At 31.4% G+C, this 19,045-nt stretch overlaps 2 protein-coding genes across 2 annotated transcripts in view; both read left to right on the top strand.

Annotated features, from left to right (window-relative positions):
• The first annotated feature begins 4,338 nt into the window (after positions 1 to 4,338).
• LOC112508068 (cyclin-dependent kinase inhibitor 3) lies at positions 4,339 to 8,541 on the top strand. Its single transcript, XM_025112849.1, has 3 exons — positions 4,339 to 4,937; positions 7,684 to 7,866; positions 8,240 to 8,541. The coding sequence occupies exons 1-3, from the start codon at positions 4,489 to 4,491 to the stop codon at positions 8,307 to 8,309; spliced, it is 702 nt and encodes a 233-aa protein (XP_024968617.1). The 5' UTR covers positions 4,339 to 4,488; the 3' UTR covers positions 8,310 to 8,541.
• A 9,543-nt stretch (positions 8,542 to 18,084) lies between these two features.
• The window catches only part of LOC112508014 (BTB/POZ domain-containing protein At5g48800), a 7,698-nt gene continuing 6,737 nt past the window's right edge, over positions 18,085 to 19,045 (top strand). Inside the window, exons 1-2 of the mRNA XM_025112792.1 lie at positions 18,085 to 18,170; positions 18,757 to 18,823. Coding sequence (XP_024968560.1) covers positions 18,085 to 18,170; positions 18,757 to 18,823 — 153 coding nt within the window. The remainder of the gene's footprint in view (positions 18,171 to 18,756; positions 18,824 to 19,045) is intronic.

Raw genomic sequence — 19,045 nt, forward strand, 5'->3', positions numbered from 1 at the left:
TGGTAAACTGGTCCTAACTGAATACTTATATATGAACCATTGAGGAGTTGTTTGTTTACAGCTTAATAGTTTCATTAAAAGATAGTCTCTAAATCGTTAAGAGGTGAATCTTGTTTGATAAAAAAAATTGTATCTTAATGATTCCAAAACCCTTTGAATGATTTTGTATCTCATGTCTCTCATAACCATCCAACACCCTAAGTTCATTGTAAACAATTACCAAACAACTATATTTCATTTTACATTATATCATGAGAACCTTTTAATCATTCTGCACCAAACTATTCAGCAACTGTTAAGCAACAAATTCGGGGAAAAAAAAAACTACTTGAAAATGTATATGTGAATCGGCGTTTAGATTATTCATAGTTTTTAAAAACAAATCTGATTGCCAATCTATCATCAGATACACAATGTCCACAAAAATAAAACAGTTAAAATTCAAGCAATCTACAAATTCTAATATCGTAAACTTTATCAACAATGCTATTTTTTGCTAAAAGAAAGTTCATGGTGAATTTCGATTTATCCAATTAAATCCATTTTATCCAAATTCATTTGAACTGGACACAATTCTTTTTACAGAAAATCCAATTTATGTTATATAAGCTCGTGATTTTCGGGCAATTCTTCACAAATGAATAAGTGATAAAATCTTAATTATGTAATATTAACCTTGTAATCTGTTTTTTTTAAGACAAGACAATAATATTCAAAGAAAAAGCGAATGCACAAGAAAACAAATCTACAAATTCTAAAAGGAGCATAAAAGAGGCAACATTAAAAAAAAAGAGCTAAAACACAGAGATCATTATCAAGGTATTTTCGAAGGGCGATGCTAGTGACGATATCCTTGATAAACCGGGCTAGTGCTTTTCATCTGTCGGGGGGATAGTTGTGGACTGTCAAATCGCGTAGACAGACGACTCACCATTGTAAATAAGTAGAGCCAAGTGTAGTGTGGTGCCTTAGTTCGAACTGTTCTCTGCAACCCGCAACCACACAAAACACAACCAACCAAAACTAACGACCACATGCACCAAAAATCATCAACTTACATATGGTTGTCGAAACCATACCCGTTGCACCAAACTGTCCCAAAAATGCTTAGATCCTTAGATCGAACCGAAATCCACTGGAAAAACGATAATTGCATAAGATTAATTGACACATATCAATTCAAATGATGGATTAGAACCCATATAATGTAACATCAACCTCTCAAGATTAATTATTAATTGCACATTGGAAATAATATTTTAATATTTTAATATTTTAAAATATATTAAATAAAAATTGTGGTAATTTAAAAGTTATGTGTAATATTGTATTTTTAATACATTTAATGAGACAAATAAAATACAATAATTATATTATACTTCAACTATATTATATATTTAAGTAACTACTTAAAACATTGCAATTAATTCATGATATATTAAAAATATTTATTACTTTTATTAAATAGCATTAAATATATAAATATAAATTACACGGTTCACAACATGATTTTAATACCTTAATTTCAAACCCATTTTATGGGGAACATTTTACTAAGAGTAAACTATGAATTTGGTCCTTGTATTTTGTCGAAAATAATAGTTTTGGTCCTTATAGTTTTAAAATTAAAAAATGATCGTCACGGTTTGTAAAAACATTTAAATTTGGTCTCTATTTCTAACAACTGTTAAAATACTCCGTTAAATAAGAGACATTTTTGTCTTTTTTTCGATCAAAATTGATTTTGTAGTTTTGCTTTCTATGATTTTTTATTGGGTAAAAAATAAAAAACTGGATAAAAAGATGAAAATGCCCAAGGTGATCATTTACGGGTCTAGACTGGACCTGGGCCCTTGCCTAACTTGTATTAACGAGCTTAATATTAAACTCAAGCCTTTTTTTGTGTGCTTGACTGCTTGTCATTGCCCGCCCTATAAACGGGTCGGGCTTACACACAGACTAACGGGCCTTAAAGGTAACTTCTATAAATATGTAAACTTGATCACTTGTAATTAATTAACAATGTAGAACCGAAAAGTAAAGAAAAAACCAATACAATTAAAATTTTAAGCAATTAAAGTGATGCATGGATCTCAACAAATGGAAAAATAAATGAAAAACAAAGTCAGACTTCCATAAAATCAATAATGCATTCCTATTTTTTTATATATAACATTAATATTCAATTTTCATGACTCCATCATGCTACTGCCAATTTCAAAGTTCTCATTTTTTGATCAAGAACGTCAATAATTCTTTAACAGTCAAACAGTCACCAGCTAAAAAGTATTGGAAAGAATATAATCGGTAGTTATAGTTGTGTTTTGGGTTCTCAAGAATAACCAAAGAATTACATCATATAACTTTAATAATTTAATTTTAAAATATACCAATACAATTTTAATTAATTAAAAAATATAAACGGGCCGGACGGGCCTATCCATATTTATTTTTACATTGCCCATGTCCGTCCGTTAATTTTAACAAACAAATCCGGGTCCGTCTATTTTCTCGATAATGGTTATCCAAGCCTGTATCTCTAGCGGGTCGGATAGACCGGGTCTAACGCGTCTTCTTGTCCATGAACAACTTTAATCCAAACGTTTTCATAAACCATAATAATCATCTTGTAATTTCAAAATTGTAGGGACAAAAAGTGTTAACTTTGACAAACCATAGAGACCAAATTATGGTTTACTCATTTATTTATATCTGCCATGTAATTAAATACTTAATTAAGATAAATTAATTGAGCATTTGACTTTTGTCATTCTCCACTAACAACGGCTAATTATTTAATAGATATCACTTAATTTTAATAAATAATATGGAGTTTGACATAATAAATACGTTAATTCAGAACCCATTTTATTATTAAAAAAAACTCATTTTAATAAATTCCATGTTATTAAATAGCATTAAATATCTATAGACATAAATATACTTCAAAAAGAGTCTGTAGACATAAATTGGGCGATTTCACAACACGATTCCAATATGAAATTTGATATTATTTAAAAACCCATTTTTAAGGGTTGTTTATTTACCTTTTAATAGTTTCATTAAGATATAGTCTTTGAATCGTTAATAGGTGAATCTTGTTTGAATTTTTTTTTTGTTTCTTAATGATTGTAAAACTCTCTGAATTATTTTGTATCATGGACCTCCTTAATCATTCAGAGCCTTAAATTTATTGTAAACAATTATTAAACAATTATATTTTATTTTGCACTATATCATGAGAGTATTTTAATCATTCTGTATCAAACTATTTAGCAACTGTCAAACAGTCTTGTATTAAAATATTATTAAGATCAAATCGTATGGTTAAAATTTAGTTTTATTTTTTATAATTCTTATTTTTGTTAAATGCTTTTTGTATTTTACACATAACTAAAAATGTACTTAAGCAATACAATTCTATTTCGTCTATTTTTATTTTTTTATGGACTTGTGTGGTTATAAAAGAGCTAGAGAAGGAAATAGTTTCTATTGGGTATATATTTTGTCGGTAGAATTTTAATGTTTTATCTAGTGTTTGAATACGTTTAATGGTTGGTTATGAATTAGTTTATAATTTTTTTTTTAATTAATTTGGATATTCAACCCGTTATACGAGCCAACTAATCCTATGATGCTTTGTGGGTATCTTGGAGTCATCGCAATTGAACCTCCGTTATCACATGGATTTTTTTATTTCCCTTTGGATTGGAATTTTGAATCTCATAGCACTTTTGACCTTTGTAGCCCAAACTTAAACCAATGAGGCACCATCCTTGTGATCTTAGTTTATAAAGTTTGAACAATATTGGTTATATATATATATATATATATATATACACACACTATATCATCTACTATATTATATATATATTTTAATCTAACACTAATATTTAATATATTAATTAACATATATTAGTTTCACAATGTGAATATTTTTAGTCTACTTGTAAAATAAAAGTTACACGTAAAAAAGTTTCACGTTATAAATTGTCCACACATGAAACAAACACATTATAAAACTAATATATGTTAATCAATATATTAAATATTAATTTAGATGAGAAAAACTCATACAAATAATTGTCTTAAAACCTGAAATAAAAATCTAGGTCTGAAAAATAAATTCATTATATTATATAAAATTATACATTTTTTTATTATTATTCTTATTGATCACTGCATAATACCTCTGAATATGTGTATATTATCAATATCATAAAAATAATACCAATATTTCATAATATTATTTACCAGGGGTATTTTAGGCATTCAAGAATTTGAGGAACCAATACAAATACAACCAAAACTGCCGTTTCTTTTTGACACACCAACCCTAATTTCATACAAACAATCTTTCCCCCTCCTTTTTACCCATTTCTCTCTCTAAACCACCATCTTCGTTTTCATCTCTCTCTCTAGATTTTTTCAATAATTTATGAAAACCTAATTCTCTGTAATTTGATCAACTCTCATCAAATTAGGGATATGGGAAGGTACATGAGGAAGGCGAAATTGACCGTCGATGTTGTAGCAGTTATGGATGTTTCACAGTCCTCCCTCGGCGTTCGAACGCGAGCGAAAACCCTAGCGTTACAGAAACTCGAAGCTTCGAAAACCGCCACCACACCGCCACCGCCGGAGCAAAACTCTGAGTTGTCGTATCTCCAGCTGCGAAGCCGTAGGCTGGAAAAGCCACCACTGCAACAATCGACATGTTATAGGCAACAAAACCCTAACCCTCGCGTGGGTGGTTTGAGATTGGCAATCCGTTCGGGTGGTTCGGTTTCAGTCGGGTCCGGTTCAAGTAATGAACGTGTTAGGGTTTTGGATGAGTCCCAATTTGAAGCAGATGAAGACACAGAGGCTAATTGTGATTTGGGTTCTGAAGAAACTTCTTTTGGAGAAAATAATATTGATTTTGATGGCAGAAAGAGGTATAATTCTTTTTTCATGATATATATATATATATGTATGTATGTATAATTTAACATCTTTGGCATAGAAATGCTCTGTTTTCTTCCTTCTGTGGCTTTTAAATGTTATTTTTTTTGTTTGATCATATGAGGAAAAGGGGGTAATTTCACATGAATTTTTTTGTGGCACTTTTTGGTGATTTGGTCTTTTTTTATAGGCAAATTTTAGCCTGTTTTGCATAAAAAATATTTTCTTAACCAACTTGCAATTATTTGATAAAGTGAAGAAAAATGGGTATTTTTGATAATTTGATCATATATTCTTTTGATTAGTTTTGTGATTATTAAAGGACTCTTTCTTGTCTTTTGTGGGTGTCAATCTTTTTGAATATTGGGTGAAATGAAACTGCTTTCTTTAGGAGAAGGGTGGGAGGAATTTCTTGTTCTCATTTGCAAGAGTTTGTGAACTTCTTTTCGGGTAATCATGGTATATTGGAGGGGAGGGGGGGGGGGGATCACAAATGGCCTCGAGTCATCAAACTGGACACACGGGCTTTATGGATTTAAACCCCGGAAGATGAGATTTCCACTACATACCTTGGGGCTTAACTAGCGCACCTCAACCCAAGTGGTTGTGGTTTTCTTTTTTGTTGCATCATCATGTGAATACCATCTTAAATGGAGTGATCACCTTTCAAAATGGTCTGCAAACAAACTATGAAAATGTGAAAACAACAACATTTGTTATTTTTGTAATTACATGTTTATGCAAAAATTTATGGATTCTTGCAGATAATGGTTTGTTTCTATATTTTCCAAAGAAACAATGGTCATTTTGCAACAAAAGGCCAAATTTAATTCAAAAAGTTAGTAGCTCTTTTTATATATATTTGTGTCTCCATGGGCTGAATTCTTTGAACTCTAATTTATGGTCATTATGTGTGTTTTTCTATAGATACCAAAGTTACCCATGAGTCTTAAATTATTCTGGACCTATATTTGTACTTCCTTGTTTTCTCTTTCATTAAGTTGTTTGCATGCTGAAGACACTGCTTTTGATGAGGTCCTTTTTATCCTATCTAACTGGTTTGCAGTAAAAGCCATTATTCTATTACTTTGTTTTAGGGGGGTTCATGCCTATGCTAGTTTTCACTATAGTCTATACTCTATAGCATGTATTCATTAGCTTACTCAAATACCCTTCAGAGTGGAAATTGACTAAAATAGTCAATCTTCTCACCTCCATTCACTTTTTTGTCATATTTTCAAGGCAATTCCAAAATAGCCATTCTTTAGGCAAATGTGTAAATCTTTACATAAAAACCGTACTTTTTTACGCAAATGCTTATTTTTTCTTTTTTTTTCTATTAGAAAAATGTAGTTTACACAAATACTTATAACATTTGCTTAAAGAATGGTTATTTCGGGAATTGCCTTGAAAATATGGCTAAAAAGTGAATGGAGGTGGAAAGATTGGCTATTTTAATCAATTTCCCTTCTTTTAGTATCTTCAACTTTGTACTATCATCGTCACCAAGGACGTTGTGACTGGCCAAATAAGTGGTAGCATACTTGTACAGTTTTTCTTGATATGATAAAGAGATTATTTCTCTTAGTTTGATATGATCCCCATATAAGCTGGGATCGACCATTATATGAATCTTTTATCTTTAGATGGGCAAATACCGAGTTAGTTTGGTTTGGATCGGTGTACCGGGTCAATTTAGGATATACTGAACTAGTTTAGTTTGGTATGACCGGTTGTTGTGGCCTGGTTGGGGTTTTTACTTGTTTTTCTTTCTTACTAGAACTTATGAGACATGGGTAGTCAGATGCTTGCTTTAATGGAAACCAACATTGTAACTATTTGCCACATGGTCTCATTTATTATGAATCAGCATATTTTCTATATCAAGACAACTTCTTTAAGTAGGTATTTGTTTTCTTTAGTTAAAAATTGTGTAGCATCTCTAGTTTGAATTTAATGATGGATTTTGTTAGAACAAAGATCCAAAACAAAATCTGCTTCCATCACATGTTGATCATTGCCATTTCCTAGTTTAGATTTCAATCACCATGCATGGAAAGAGGATAGTAGGCCCCACAGAAGTTGTTTTTACCATCTGTCAGTGAACAGTACACAAACAATTGAACAGGAAAAGGATTGAAAAAGTTTCAGTTCCATTATCATTATTTTATAAAGTATTCCTTTTTTTGAGTCTGGTATTGCTTGTTTTTATCCTGATAACTGCATCTTTCTAGTAGGACCTTGTGTTTTTTTGGGAGTATGGTAAGTTCATTTTACAAATTTTCAAAGGAAAGAATCTTATTTCAAAGATTCATTTTTTAATTACATTAGTGGTTGGTTTTCCATTATATCTTGTATGGATAAAGTTGTTTGTATGGATTAATATGTCTGTATAGATTGAGAATGTTTTTGTTTGAGAGAATTTTTTCATAGATGAAAGGAGCATCGTTTTTTCATAAAGCTCCGCACTAGAAGCTTATTGAATAACATGCTTTCTATACCATTAAGTCATTACCAAATAATCATGTATAACTGACCAAATAAGCTATGAGTCTCATTAAGCTGTAAACAATCACGTCCTTCATTCTAAGTTTTAACTTCTTGTAGCTTTATTTAAGGATGGAGAGAGTGGCATAGTTATGTTCCCCCCCTTATGTTATGCATTTTGCTACTTATATATAGCTTTTTAGTTTTCTTCTGCTAAGTTTTATGCTAATTATCATTATTTTATTTATGAAGGAGCACCAGAGAGAGCACACCTTGTAGCTATATAAGGGACTTGAATGCGAGTAGCACCCCAGGTTCTAGTACAAGACCTAAAACATCGAATTGGGTAATCCAAAGGAGTATGCCTGCGGCACAGGAGATCGAGGGGTTCTTTGCTCGTCATGCACAGGAGCAGCAACGACGCTTTTCTGAGAAGTACATTAACCTTAACCCTCATTCTCATGCATATATGCACATGTTCCAACCCATATAGGTTGAGAAAGTTTTTTATGGGTTTTTTCATATATGGAAGGAACATGTTCTTTACTTGGAAGGGGCAGGTTTGGAAAAAACTTGGCTGTATGCATAAAGCTCCTTCTTAGTAGCTTACTGCATAAACCACTTTTATATCATTAAGCTACTCCGAACAATCATGTATAACTGACCGAATAAGTTGTGAGTCCCATTAAGTTGCTAATAGACAAGCCCTTAGTCGACCAAGAATCAGATACCATGGTCACCATGAAACAAATGTTTCCACATTTTCTTACCCCAATTAGTAACTCATTTGCTATAAAAATGAATGCAGGTACAACTTTGATATCGTGAATGAAAAGCCGCTTGAAGGGCGTTATGAATGGGTGAGAGTGCAACCATAGAGGGAGTTGAATAGTTTGAAGATAAGAAAGTAGTGGAATGTAAAGAGCAAAGAAACGAGTTGTGTAATCTAATGATCTCTTCATAGGTGCACACTTAACATATTTAGGGTTAGAATGGAGAAGGGAAAATATGTGCTTTAGCTTTCTCTTTAGATTTGCAAGTTATAAATAATTGCCATGCCATGCCATGTTCATTTATGTTTAATTGTTATAAGGAATGGTTTGCATGTTAGTTGAAAAGCTCATTATATAGTTAAATTCTCAAAATGGCCTTTGTGATTGATTGTGGATATCTTTTGGCAATAATTCTTCAGAAACAACCACTTTACTTGGGTAAATATGTTATTTTTTTGAATAGATAAAGTCCGTATACATCTTATTTTGAAAGTTGCATATACTATTCTTTTGGGTACACTTTACTCTTTAGTGGGACCTCATATAACTCTTCAAAAAGATGTATACATGAGAAATAGTTCAATTATAGCTGATGTGGGACTCCAACACGTCTCCTTCAACTAAAACTATTTAGACACATATTGTCCCAAGAGAAGGTGTTAACCAGAGTGTTGAGTCCCTAAATAACAAATCTTGACTTATGTGAGAATATACGGAACCCTAAGATTACCTTTCAAAGCATCCCTTCAGAGAAAAAAAAAAAAATGTTTTATGTATAGCCAATGGAGTACTCCTACAGAGTAACCTTTACTCTTTTGAATGGGTAGATATGAGGTATATCTACATCTTATTTTGAAAGTTGAATATGTTACTATTTTAGAGAGAGGTTAGGTTAGAGTACTTGTTAAGGGGCAATAATTGAGGTGGTGGTGAAGAAATCATGTGATTATTCCAATAGTCAAGTCAGTCAGAGTTGATAGTTTTTTTTAGTGGGATTCTTTTCTTGTTTGTTTGCAGTATCCATGACCAAGGTTCAGATGAGGCAACAGTGGTGCCTACTAGAGTGAGCATATCAAAAAGTTTTTAATTTTTTCACATGTCTCTGTGGGCTATCAGAGCAATTAATTCATGAACATATTCCACCACCATGTCTTCTCTGAGATCTAAGATGACATGGACCACAATTCCTTTTCACAAAATTGACATCCAATCAAATACTTGAGAGATTCAAATAACAAAAGAAAAAAAATAGAAAAAGTGACCAACAATCTGCAAACCATGTTCCCCTTTTCTGATGAAATCCTACCATAAACTAGATTTTGCCAGATGAAACCAAACTAGTCTTGATAACACCCCAAACACACCCAACACATCAACACCATCCAACCAAATGCTCCACTATATACATACATTACATATATAAAGAGACCACTTTGGTTGGTTTTCATTAAGTCTTCGATAGATAAAGTTGTTTGTATGGATTAATCTGTCGATATAGATTGGTTGGTTTTGTCTGAGAGAGTTTCTCATAGATGGAAGGAACATGTTTTTTAATTGGATGGGGCATGTTTGAAAAACAAAACTTGGTTTTTTGCATAAAGCTCCACCATATAAACTTCTTTGAATAAGCCATTTTCTATATCATTAAGCAACTATCAAACAATCCTGTATAGCTGACCGAATAGGCTGTGAATCTCATTAAGCTGCTAACAAACAGACCCTAAGTCTTGTATTGTTTGTGTGGATTAATTTGTTTGTATAGATTGAGAAAGTTTTTGTTTGGAGAGTTTTTTCATAGATAGAATGAACATGTTTTTAACTGGTTGGGGAAAGTTTGGAAATAATTTGGCTTTCTGCATAAAGATTCCCTCAAAAGCTTACTGAATAAGTCACTTTCTATATGATTAAACTACTATCAAACAATCATGTATAGCTGATCGAATAAGCTGTGAGTCTCATTAAGCTGCTAACAAACATGCCTTAAGAAGATATTGAAAACGGTCAATTGCATATTATTTTCTCAAGGCTGAGCTCCTGTTATTCGATTTCAGCTAGTAGCAAGCCGTCAAAAAACAATCGATCTGGCTTTCCTCTCATATTTGCCAAAACATCATACATCAAATAGGTTTGCTAGAATTGTGGTTAAAGCATACAATTTAACTCAAAATCCTTTTCTGAAAATTTTGTTCTTCGACCTATTAATACTTCAGAATTTGTTGTCAAGTTTTTCTCTAAAGGTTGTTTCTTTAAATTCCCAGTTTTTTGGAGTGGTTGGTAGCTCTACTTTCTTCTAAATTTTTAAGTACTTGTGTCCTTACCTACATAATAAAAGGCTATAGTGACACATAACAATATGTTTCTCAGACACCAATTATTGGCATTAAAAAACTTAAACTAAACCAAACAAATTAAATATACCTGTCTATCCCACTTAAAAAGGGATATCAGGGTATGATGAACGTATACGTGCCTTTGACCTCTAAGGGTTGGGATAGAGTGGTTGCTTTCAGCAAGACCTTCGTCTTGTGAAAGAAGTCGAAAGATAGAAAAAAATGGAAGGACTTAGCAAGAAAGCCAGTTATGAGTAAACAACAACATACAAACAGAAGCATGTACAAAAAAACATAGTCAAGAAAAATTCAATCAACTACACACCTCTAGTTTAATGTGTAAGCCTCGTTGTCGGCTCATTGACCCTGTCTCTCACCCCTCTACTGCTGTGGCTCCTCTAATAATAAAATTTGCTTATTGTTACTCTATTAAACTATATTGTTAATTGTGGTGCTATAGTGGTCCTATAGCAGTTAGCGGTAATAGCGGTTCCGCTAATAGCGATGCTAATCACCGCAATTGGGCCACAGTTTTGATTTGCAATTGCGATTTGAAAACTGCAATTAGGAGTTGGGCTTTCAGTTGGTCTTTTAAAAGGTTTAGAGAAGTCCGTTAAGGGATTACAAGCTAAGGGGTTGATTTTGATTTGCAATGTTGGTGTGTAAACTCATTGTTCCCCTCTCATCTCTTCTATTCCAGTCTACTAGTTTTGCATCTTCGCTTCACAACAACATTGTCTTCCAACATCAGTTGCTCCTCATCTCTTCTATCCTCGTGTTATATATACATTCATACATTTACATATAATATAGATATAGTATGTTATGTATATATTCATACATTTATATATAATTGTAATTATAAATGTACGGCATTCAAATTAAAGGTTTTAAGATATCAAACCACGGTTCAAACCGCATTGCACTGCATATTTTGTACATATAGATTATTTTATTATTTACGTAATATTTTTGGACTTTGTGTTTTGGAATTTCAATTTGAGCCAATAAGGCAATTGGCAACATATATAAATAAGTTGGACAAGTCACATCTAACACGTCTAATTTAGTTTTAAGTTTATTTTGTCTACTTCGTATACCATCTTTAATTATGTTTTGGAAAACGGATGTTTTAATACTCTTTATTTTTGTACCACGGTTACTTTATCTTTGATTTTATGATGTATTTTTAAACTTATAATTATTGGATTGTAGGTATAAAGTACGATTGGTACAAACTGCATAACGGTTTGGGAAAATATTCAAACCACATATGCAGTACGGTCTGGTCTGGTCTGCGGTTTGGATCCAAAGCGTACCGTGACATCCCTAATCTTTAGTTTGAAACTCACATTGATATAAATCTTAATAAAATAATAACCAACCCTCTCGACCTTTTTCAAAACCATAAAATATATCCAGAAACACAATCAATAGGATAGAGTCTGAATCATAACTGAGAGTTGGAGTTTTAGATTTCAGAACCGTGTTGCATTGCACAGATACGCTTCTATTATTTATGAAACATAGCGAGTGCTGAATCTAACAACGGCCATTTTCGAAGTGGTACAGTGGTAGGATATCGATTCCAAAAACTCTTGTCAAAAATCCAAATCCCACTAAATTTAACCAAATAAAACCCTAAAAACCATACGATAAATTCAGAGGAGCAAAGATAGCACGACTCTCTTCCCAAATCAAACATATTCTTTCGCAGATTACCAGACGTCGATTTAGATCCATCAATGGCTTACTTACTCATCGTCCAAAACGTAGAACCAATTTCCCCATTATGATTACATAACATGTAAAAAATGCAAACAAATTAAGAGAGTAACGTACAGATTGATTTAGAGTTCTACCAGTGAATAGTGATGAGGTCATGAAATCTGCCTTCGTTGCTTCAATTCCTCTTTTCCATGGCCGATTGCCGACTTCTCAGAAACCATGGCCTATTGTCTCTGATTATTTGTGAATTGTGATTTCGTTGGCCTTGATAAATATTGGGCTAACAATCTGCCAAACAAATGGGCCTCTGAAAAGCCCAAACACATTTGATTTCACAAAAGAGAGAGCCAGCTTTTGGTTTGACTGAAGAGAGATGGTCATTCTATATGAACATATGTTGTTTGCAATGTGGCATCCCCCTCCCTAATACCGTAGGGATTAGGGATGCTCAAAAACCCGACCAATCTAACTTAATTTAACACAAAATAATTCAATCTGAAGTAACCCGATGTTTAATGGAGTTGTAAAATTTTCAAACCGTGGGTATTAGATTGATATTGAGTTACTATTATTTGAAGTCAACCCAACTTGATGAATCCGATTTCTTTTTATTTCTTGGATTTAATATGATTATTGAGTTTATATTAATATATATACATTAGACAATTACACTATCACACACGCTCTTCATATATACATATTTTTCAATCTATTCTCAATTTTTATATAACTCATTCGTATATATGTTTAATAACTGTGAACATATATATGTAAATTGAGAAAATTAATTGCATGTGATATACGTAAGAAGTATGGATAATTTGTATCAAATGGTTGTTGATGAAAAAAAAATTATGAGCAAAAATAACATATTCAAAGTTAGAAAAATATTTTAATGTACCAAATTATCAACTCGACTAACCCGATCAACGCGTACGGTTTGGTTGGTTTGGGTTGGGTTAAAAAAATTCAAACCACAAGCATTGGGTTGGGTTGTTCAAATGTCTTCAACCCAATCAACTCAACCCATGAACAGTGAGCACCTCTACATACATACACACACACACACACATATATATATATATATATATATATGTGTGTGTGTGTGTGTGTGTATTATATAGATTTTTTTTATTAACCTGGATATCCAACCCGCTATGCAAGCCGACTAATCTCAAGGTGACCACCTGCTTTATAAATAGTCCGGAGTCACCAATTTGAACCTTCGTGGCCACAAGGGGATTTTATTCCTCTTTGGATTTGAACTTGAGACCTCCTGGTATTTTTGACCTTTGGAGTCAAGTTCAAACCAATCAGGCATCACCCTTATGGTTTATATAGATCTTTATCACTAAAGTATTTCTCCGTCGCTACCTTGACCTCCTCCTACCATATCTATGTTGACGACATCATCATCCATACACATACACATCCACAACAGTATAAAAAAACGCATACAAATCCATTCGCTCATTTATGTCTATTGATTTTTCGTAATTTATTATATGATTGTCATAATTATGCAATTAAAATGTGTAATAACATATATAACGTTAATGAGACATAATCTAAAACCAAATGATCAGTGAATATTGACTCGTACCATAGGATGCTTTTATATTATTATTACACCACCCCAAAAAAGCATTGGCGTGCAAGTGCTCCAAAATCATATTTTCTAATAGAGAAAAGGTATATTGACTATCAAAAGGTCCCCTTTCACGACGACATGAATCATTCGTTTCTTTATATCTATATCTATATTTTAGTAAGAGTAAATTACAAACTTGGTCCCTGTAGTTTTCAACAATTAACACTTTTTATTCTTTTAATTTTAAAATTACAAGATGATCATCGTAATTTGTGAAAACGTCTCGACTTAAGAGTTGTTTGTTTACCTCTTAATAATTTTATTAAGAGGCGATTTTTGAATCGCTAAAAGGTGGATCTTGTTTGGCAAAAATAAATCTGCATCTTAATGGTTCTAAAATCATCTGAATGATTTTGTATCTTGGGTGTCTCTTAACCATTCAGCACCATAATTTCATTACGAATAATTTTAAAATAAATTATTAATTTTTATAATGTAGGTGATATGGTCATGTGAATATTAGTAATTCTAGTTATATTTTTTTTCATAAAAACATGTAATCAGAAAACCGCTTGATCAATCTATTTTATCAGATATTATTGTTACGATAATTTACATATGAAGTGATCTTATAACTTCGTTTTATGTCTAAATGATAGACAAACATCATCAAATTGCTACAATTGTAAGCATTCATGATACATGAGTGATTTCTTTTATGGTGAGGATGGTCAATTATGTCATGATTCAGTATCAATAATGCTAGTGTCTAACCTAACCTAAAGACAACATGCGGGCAAGGATGAACTCATAAATTTTTTTCAAACGGTGATACCATTTGACTATAAAAAAATATACATGGAAAAATTTTCAAACGGTGGCACCGTTTGACTATAAGAAACAAATATACGAATTTTTTTTTCAAACGATGACACCATTTGACTAAGAGAATAACACTAACAAGATTTGAACTTGGGTCTGAGGTGGAATAAAAGTTTTGCAAACCAACTCTATCAAATAAAACTTGTTCTCATTGTAGTTTCAAATACATACAATGACACATAACAAATTATTATGGTTGCACTTTTCACGAACTTAAAATTTTTCACCTTTCGACGGATGAATAACGCGGTGGCACGTGCCACCGTATGCACCGCTATAGGTACGTCCCCGCATGTAGGTCAAAGTACCTTACTTTATACGTGTCTATGTTTTGCAAGGAAATACCCTCATATGCTTTGATGGAATATAATATTAATGGGTGATCACGTTCACCAAATACTACTGATGTATATAAGAAATGATACAACAATAACATCAGTTGTAAGAACAGTCATATTAGTACATCTGATTACTTGCATTAAGCAATACATATACATTCGTTTTCCTACTGTCTCACGTACATTTTACACCTTTATACATATATTGATACTGTAACTGATTTGATTAAAATGATACTGATTTAATATTTGTTATGTTTTGCAAATATATTTTGAAGGGCTGACAACTGAACGAATTTGTTATCTATCATTTGAAATATTAACAATTTTGCTCTTTACCTAAAGTTGCTTATGTATATTTTCTTGGTAAGCAGTCAAAATCATGGTTTTCTGCTTTATCAAAAACTCTTTTAGTTAATTACATTTACATGATTAGAATCATGTCAATGATATCTGGGTAAAGATTGATTATCGATAACCTCATACGAAACCCGTATCTAATGGCACTGATGTGATAGAGCAGTTTTTGACTCACTTAGATGCTGAGATTAGCACTGAAAGGGGGGATCGAACCCGAGACCATCTTGTATTTAGATAAAGTAAATTCGATGTTTTTGCTAACTGAACTACATGTTTGAGACGATCATATCAATGATATTGCTTCATACAAAATGAATTGTGATGCCGTAAATATAAATATGAAATAGCTTATCGGTATGATTTAATTTACGACAAGAGTTTTTAATTCAATAAATGATATAATTAAACTTTATTGATCTTGAAATTAAATTATTGACATAGATATAAACCATACAAAAATAAACAATTTAATTATATATATATATATATATATATATATATACACACACAAAAACACACACACACACACACTATTATAAAGCATTTAATAAAAACTCTTAAAAACCATTTTTTATGCACGAAATACTGTTTATTAATGCAAATTACTTGAAATTTAAGATTACAAGTAAATTATGCGTAAGTACAACATATTAAAACTTCATGTTTAAATTTGTGTAACTTGCAAATAAACATAATAAAATATATGATAAATATCTTATTTTAAATATAAAAAATCTAAAATATAATTGAAATAATTGAGTTCTAATATAATTCTTAATTATTATTTTTATAAAAAATTATATTATTAAACCTAAATTAAATTAATTTGCTACCTTAAATTAAACTATAATAAAAAAATTGAATTAAAAAAATTAAACAAAACAAGAACTTTCAAATAGTCAAGTTGATACTAAAATTGATATATTGTTTTTTAAAATTTTATGATATTTTTAAATTTATATTTTATTTAAAAATAAAAGCATTATCGATTTATCAAAAACACATAAAATCATATTATATCGACATAGATAAAGAATAAAACAAAACATTGAAATCTCGATGCATTTTACGAGTATTCTTCTAATATATATATAGAGGAGTGATCAAATACAAAACATACAATTTGTACAAATCATACAAACCTCATTCAACCAATCACAATTTTTCATTTTGTTCATTTTTTTGTAATTATGAGAGGTTAATTAATCATTATTATTGTGGAGGGCGTTAACTATGAATATTATCATCTTCATTATTTTAATTTTAGAAAAATACATGAAACAATTTCATTAAAATTTTATTAAATATTATATGAAACAATTTCATAACCATATATGAAACAACTTAATAAAAAAAATATTATATGAAACAATTTCACAAGATTAACAATTTCATGAAAAAAATTTATAAGATTAAACAATGAAATCGACGAAGGAGGGTGGTTTGCACGGTTTGTATAAATTATATGGTTTTTTCGTGAGACCCGTAAGACCAATTCATATTATTTGACTTTTTGTTTTATGGATCGAACAGAAGTTTCAATTCTCCCTTTCTTTGCGCCCCTTTACCTCCTCAAATCAAGTACAAATTTATTTCATTTTCATACCTGACAGAATACAACATTTTCATTTCAAAAATATTAAAATATTTTATTAGAAAAATTACTTATCGAAAGATGCCAAAATTTAAATTTGAAACTAAATAATAATTATTTTTAATTTTTAAATAAAATACAACGTTTTACTTAGGTTTTGTTTGTTTTTTTCAAAATTGTCTCTTAATACATTTGAAGTCTAATTCGTTCAGATGTTTCATGTTTGGGTATTAAGAGCGTTTTTTTTTTAAATAAGAGAACTTAAAAACTCTAAATATCCTCTAAAATTTTAAGTGCTAAAGATATCCCTTAATACCTCCTAGTTCTAATCCGCCCTCTATCAAATGGTTCATATTTTGGAGGCTGGAAGAGATTTGTTTACAAAAACTATTAATTTTTATACTTTTATAAAAACTATTTATCCTTTATATTTTTGTACTAGTTTGATAGATTCATATTTCAGACGTAAAAACAAACAGTCTTACTGACTCAAATTTTAGACATCAGTACCACCTCTTATAAATCAAAAGTGAAATCAGATTTCAGACTTCAACAACTCTTAAATAACAAACCCCACCTTTAAAAGATAATGATGTTTGTGGTATCTCATTTCATTGTCAAAAAGAGAAAGTATGATTGTTCCCCTGTAGGCTTTACTTGCGGTTTACTTTTAGTTTACATAAACAACTATTGATAAAAAAAAATTACTATTGTTTTAACTCTCTCGTACTCAAAAGTAGTGTTTAGCTTCAAGAACGAAAATAGAAATGAGTCGCAAACCACAGAGACGAAAATCATAATTTCAAAACTAAAGGGACAAAATCTGTAATTTTTAACAAACCATAGGGATGAAAATGTAACTTAACTATCTGATTTTGGTAACATTTTTTTTTATATTTTAAAAACCAATTAATATCAATGACCCTACAAGAGAAAACAGAGACCCATTTGCAAATCTTATGATGTTCCATAATTGACCAAAAATGGCCAAAGAAGATCTCAAACATTTCCATTTTTCTACCACTCCATCACTCTTCTTGCTCCTACACCTCTCTTCATGGACAACAACCACCACCACCACCACACCCACCAACCTCCTCAGCTCATTCCGGCGAAGAGTTCCCGCCAGCGCTACAATGAATGGTTCGTCACTCTTTCATCTCTACTTCCGTTCTTTTTTCTCTAGTAAAGATACAAATAAGTGAGAACGGGTGCACTTGTAGTTCGATGTTGACCCTTGAAGAGTCGATATCGGACTAGTTTTAGTTTCAAAAATTGACAAGAATTAAGGGTCGTTTGCTACCACCAATTGGGTGTGTGTTATTCGAGTCAAAGTCTGCCCATTAGCTTTCTAGGGGTCTGTTTGTTAGCAGCTTAATGAAATTAATGAGACTCGCAGTTTATTCAGTCACTTGTATAAGACTCTTTGGTAGTGGCTTAACGGTATATAAAGTTGCATGTTCAATAAGCTTTTAGGGGGTGCTTTATGCAAAAAGTTAAGATTTTTCCACTTGCCGCTCTCAATTAAAAAAACACGTTCATTTCATCTATGAAAAAAACTCTCTCAAACAAAAAAATTCTCAATCTATACAGACAGATTAATCCACGCATACAATATGTAAAACCAACCAAACAACGCATAGGTTTAGTTATAGAGAAAGATCGAATGGCTACTATACCTTAGAACATAATGCGAGTTCTTAAGGTAAAACTTTTGTCTCTTTTGCAGGATATTTCGCGATGTTCCAAGCGATATAATGGTAGAACTGAACGGTGTCGTATTTGCATTGCATAAGGTAAGTAGATTGTATATATCTTGAAAGAGGGGTATGAGTTTTACCAAAAAGTCAAACATCATCTACTTCATGTATGTGTATATATATATAGGGGAGCGTTCAAATAAAAACCACCTAATTTGTACAAATCGTACAAACTTCATTCAACTAATCATAATTTTTTATTTTGTTCATTTTTTTTTGTAATTATGAGAGGTTGATTAATCATTTTTATTGTGGATG

The sequence above is a fragment of the Cynara cardunculus genome, assembly GCF_001531365.2.
Source record: "Cynara cardunculus var. scolymus isolate 2C chromosome LG 2, CcrdV1, whole genome shotgun sequence".
In the NCBI taxonomy this organism is placed as follows: Eukaryota; Viridiplantae; Streptophyta; class Magnoliopsida; order Asterales; family Asteraceae; genus Cynara; species Cynara cardunculus.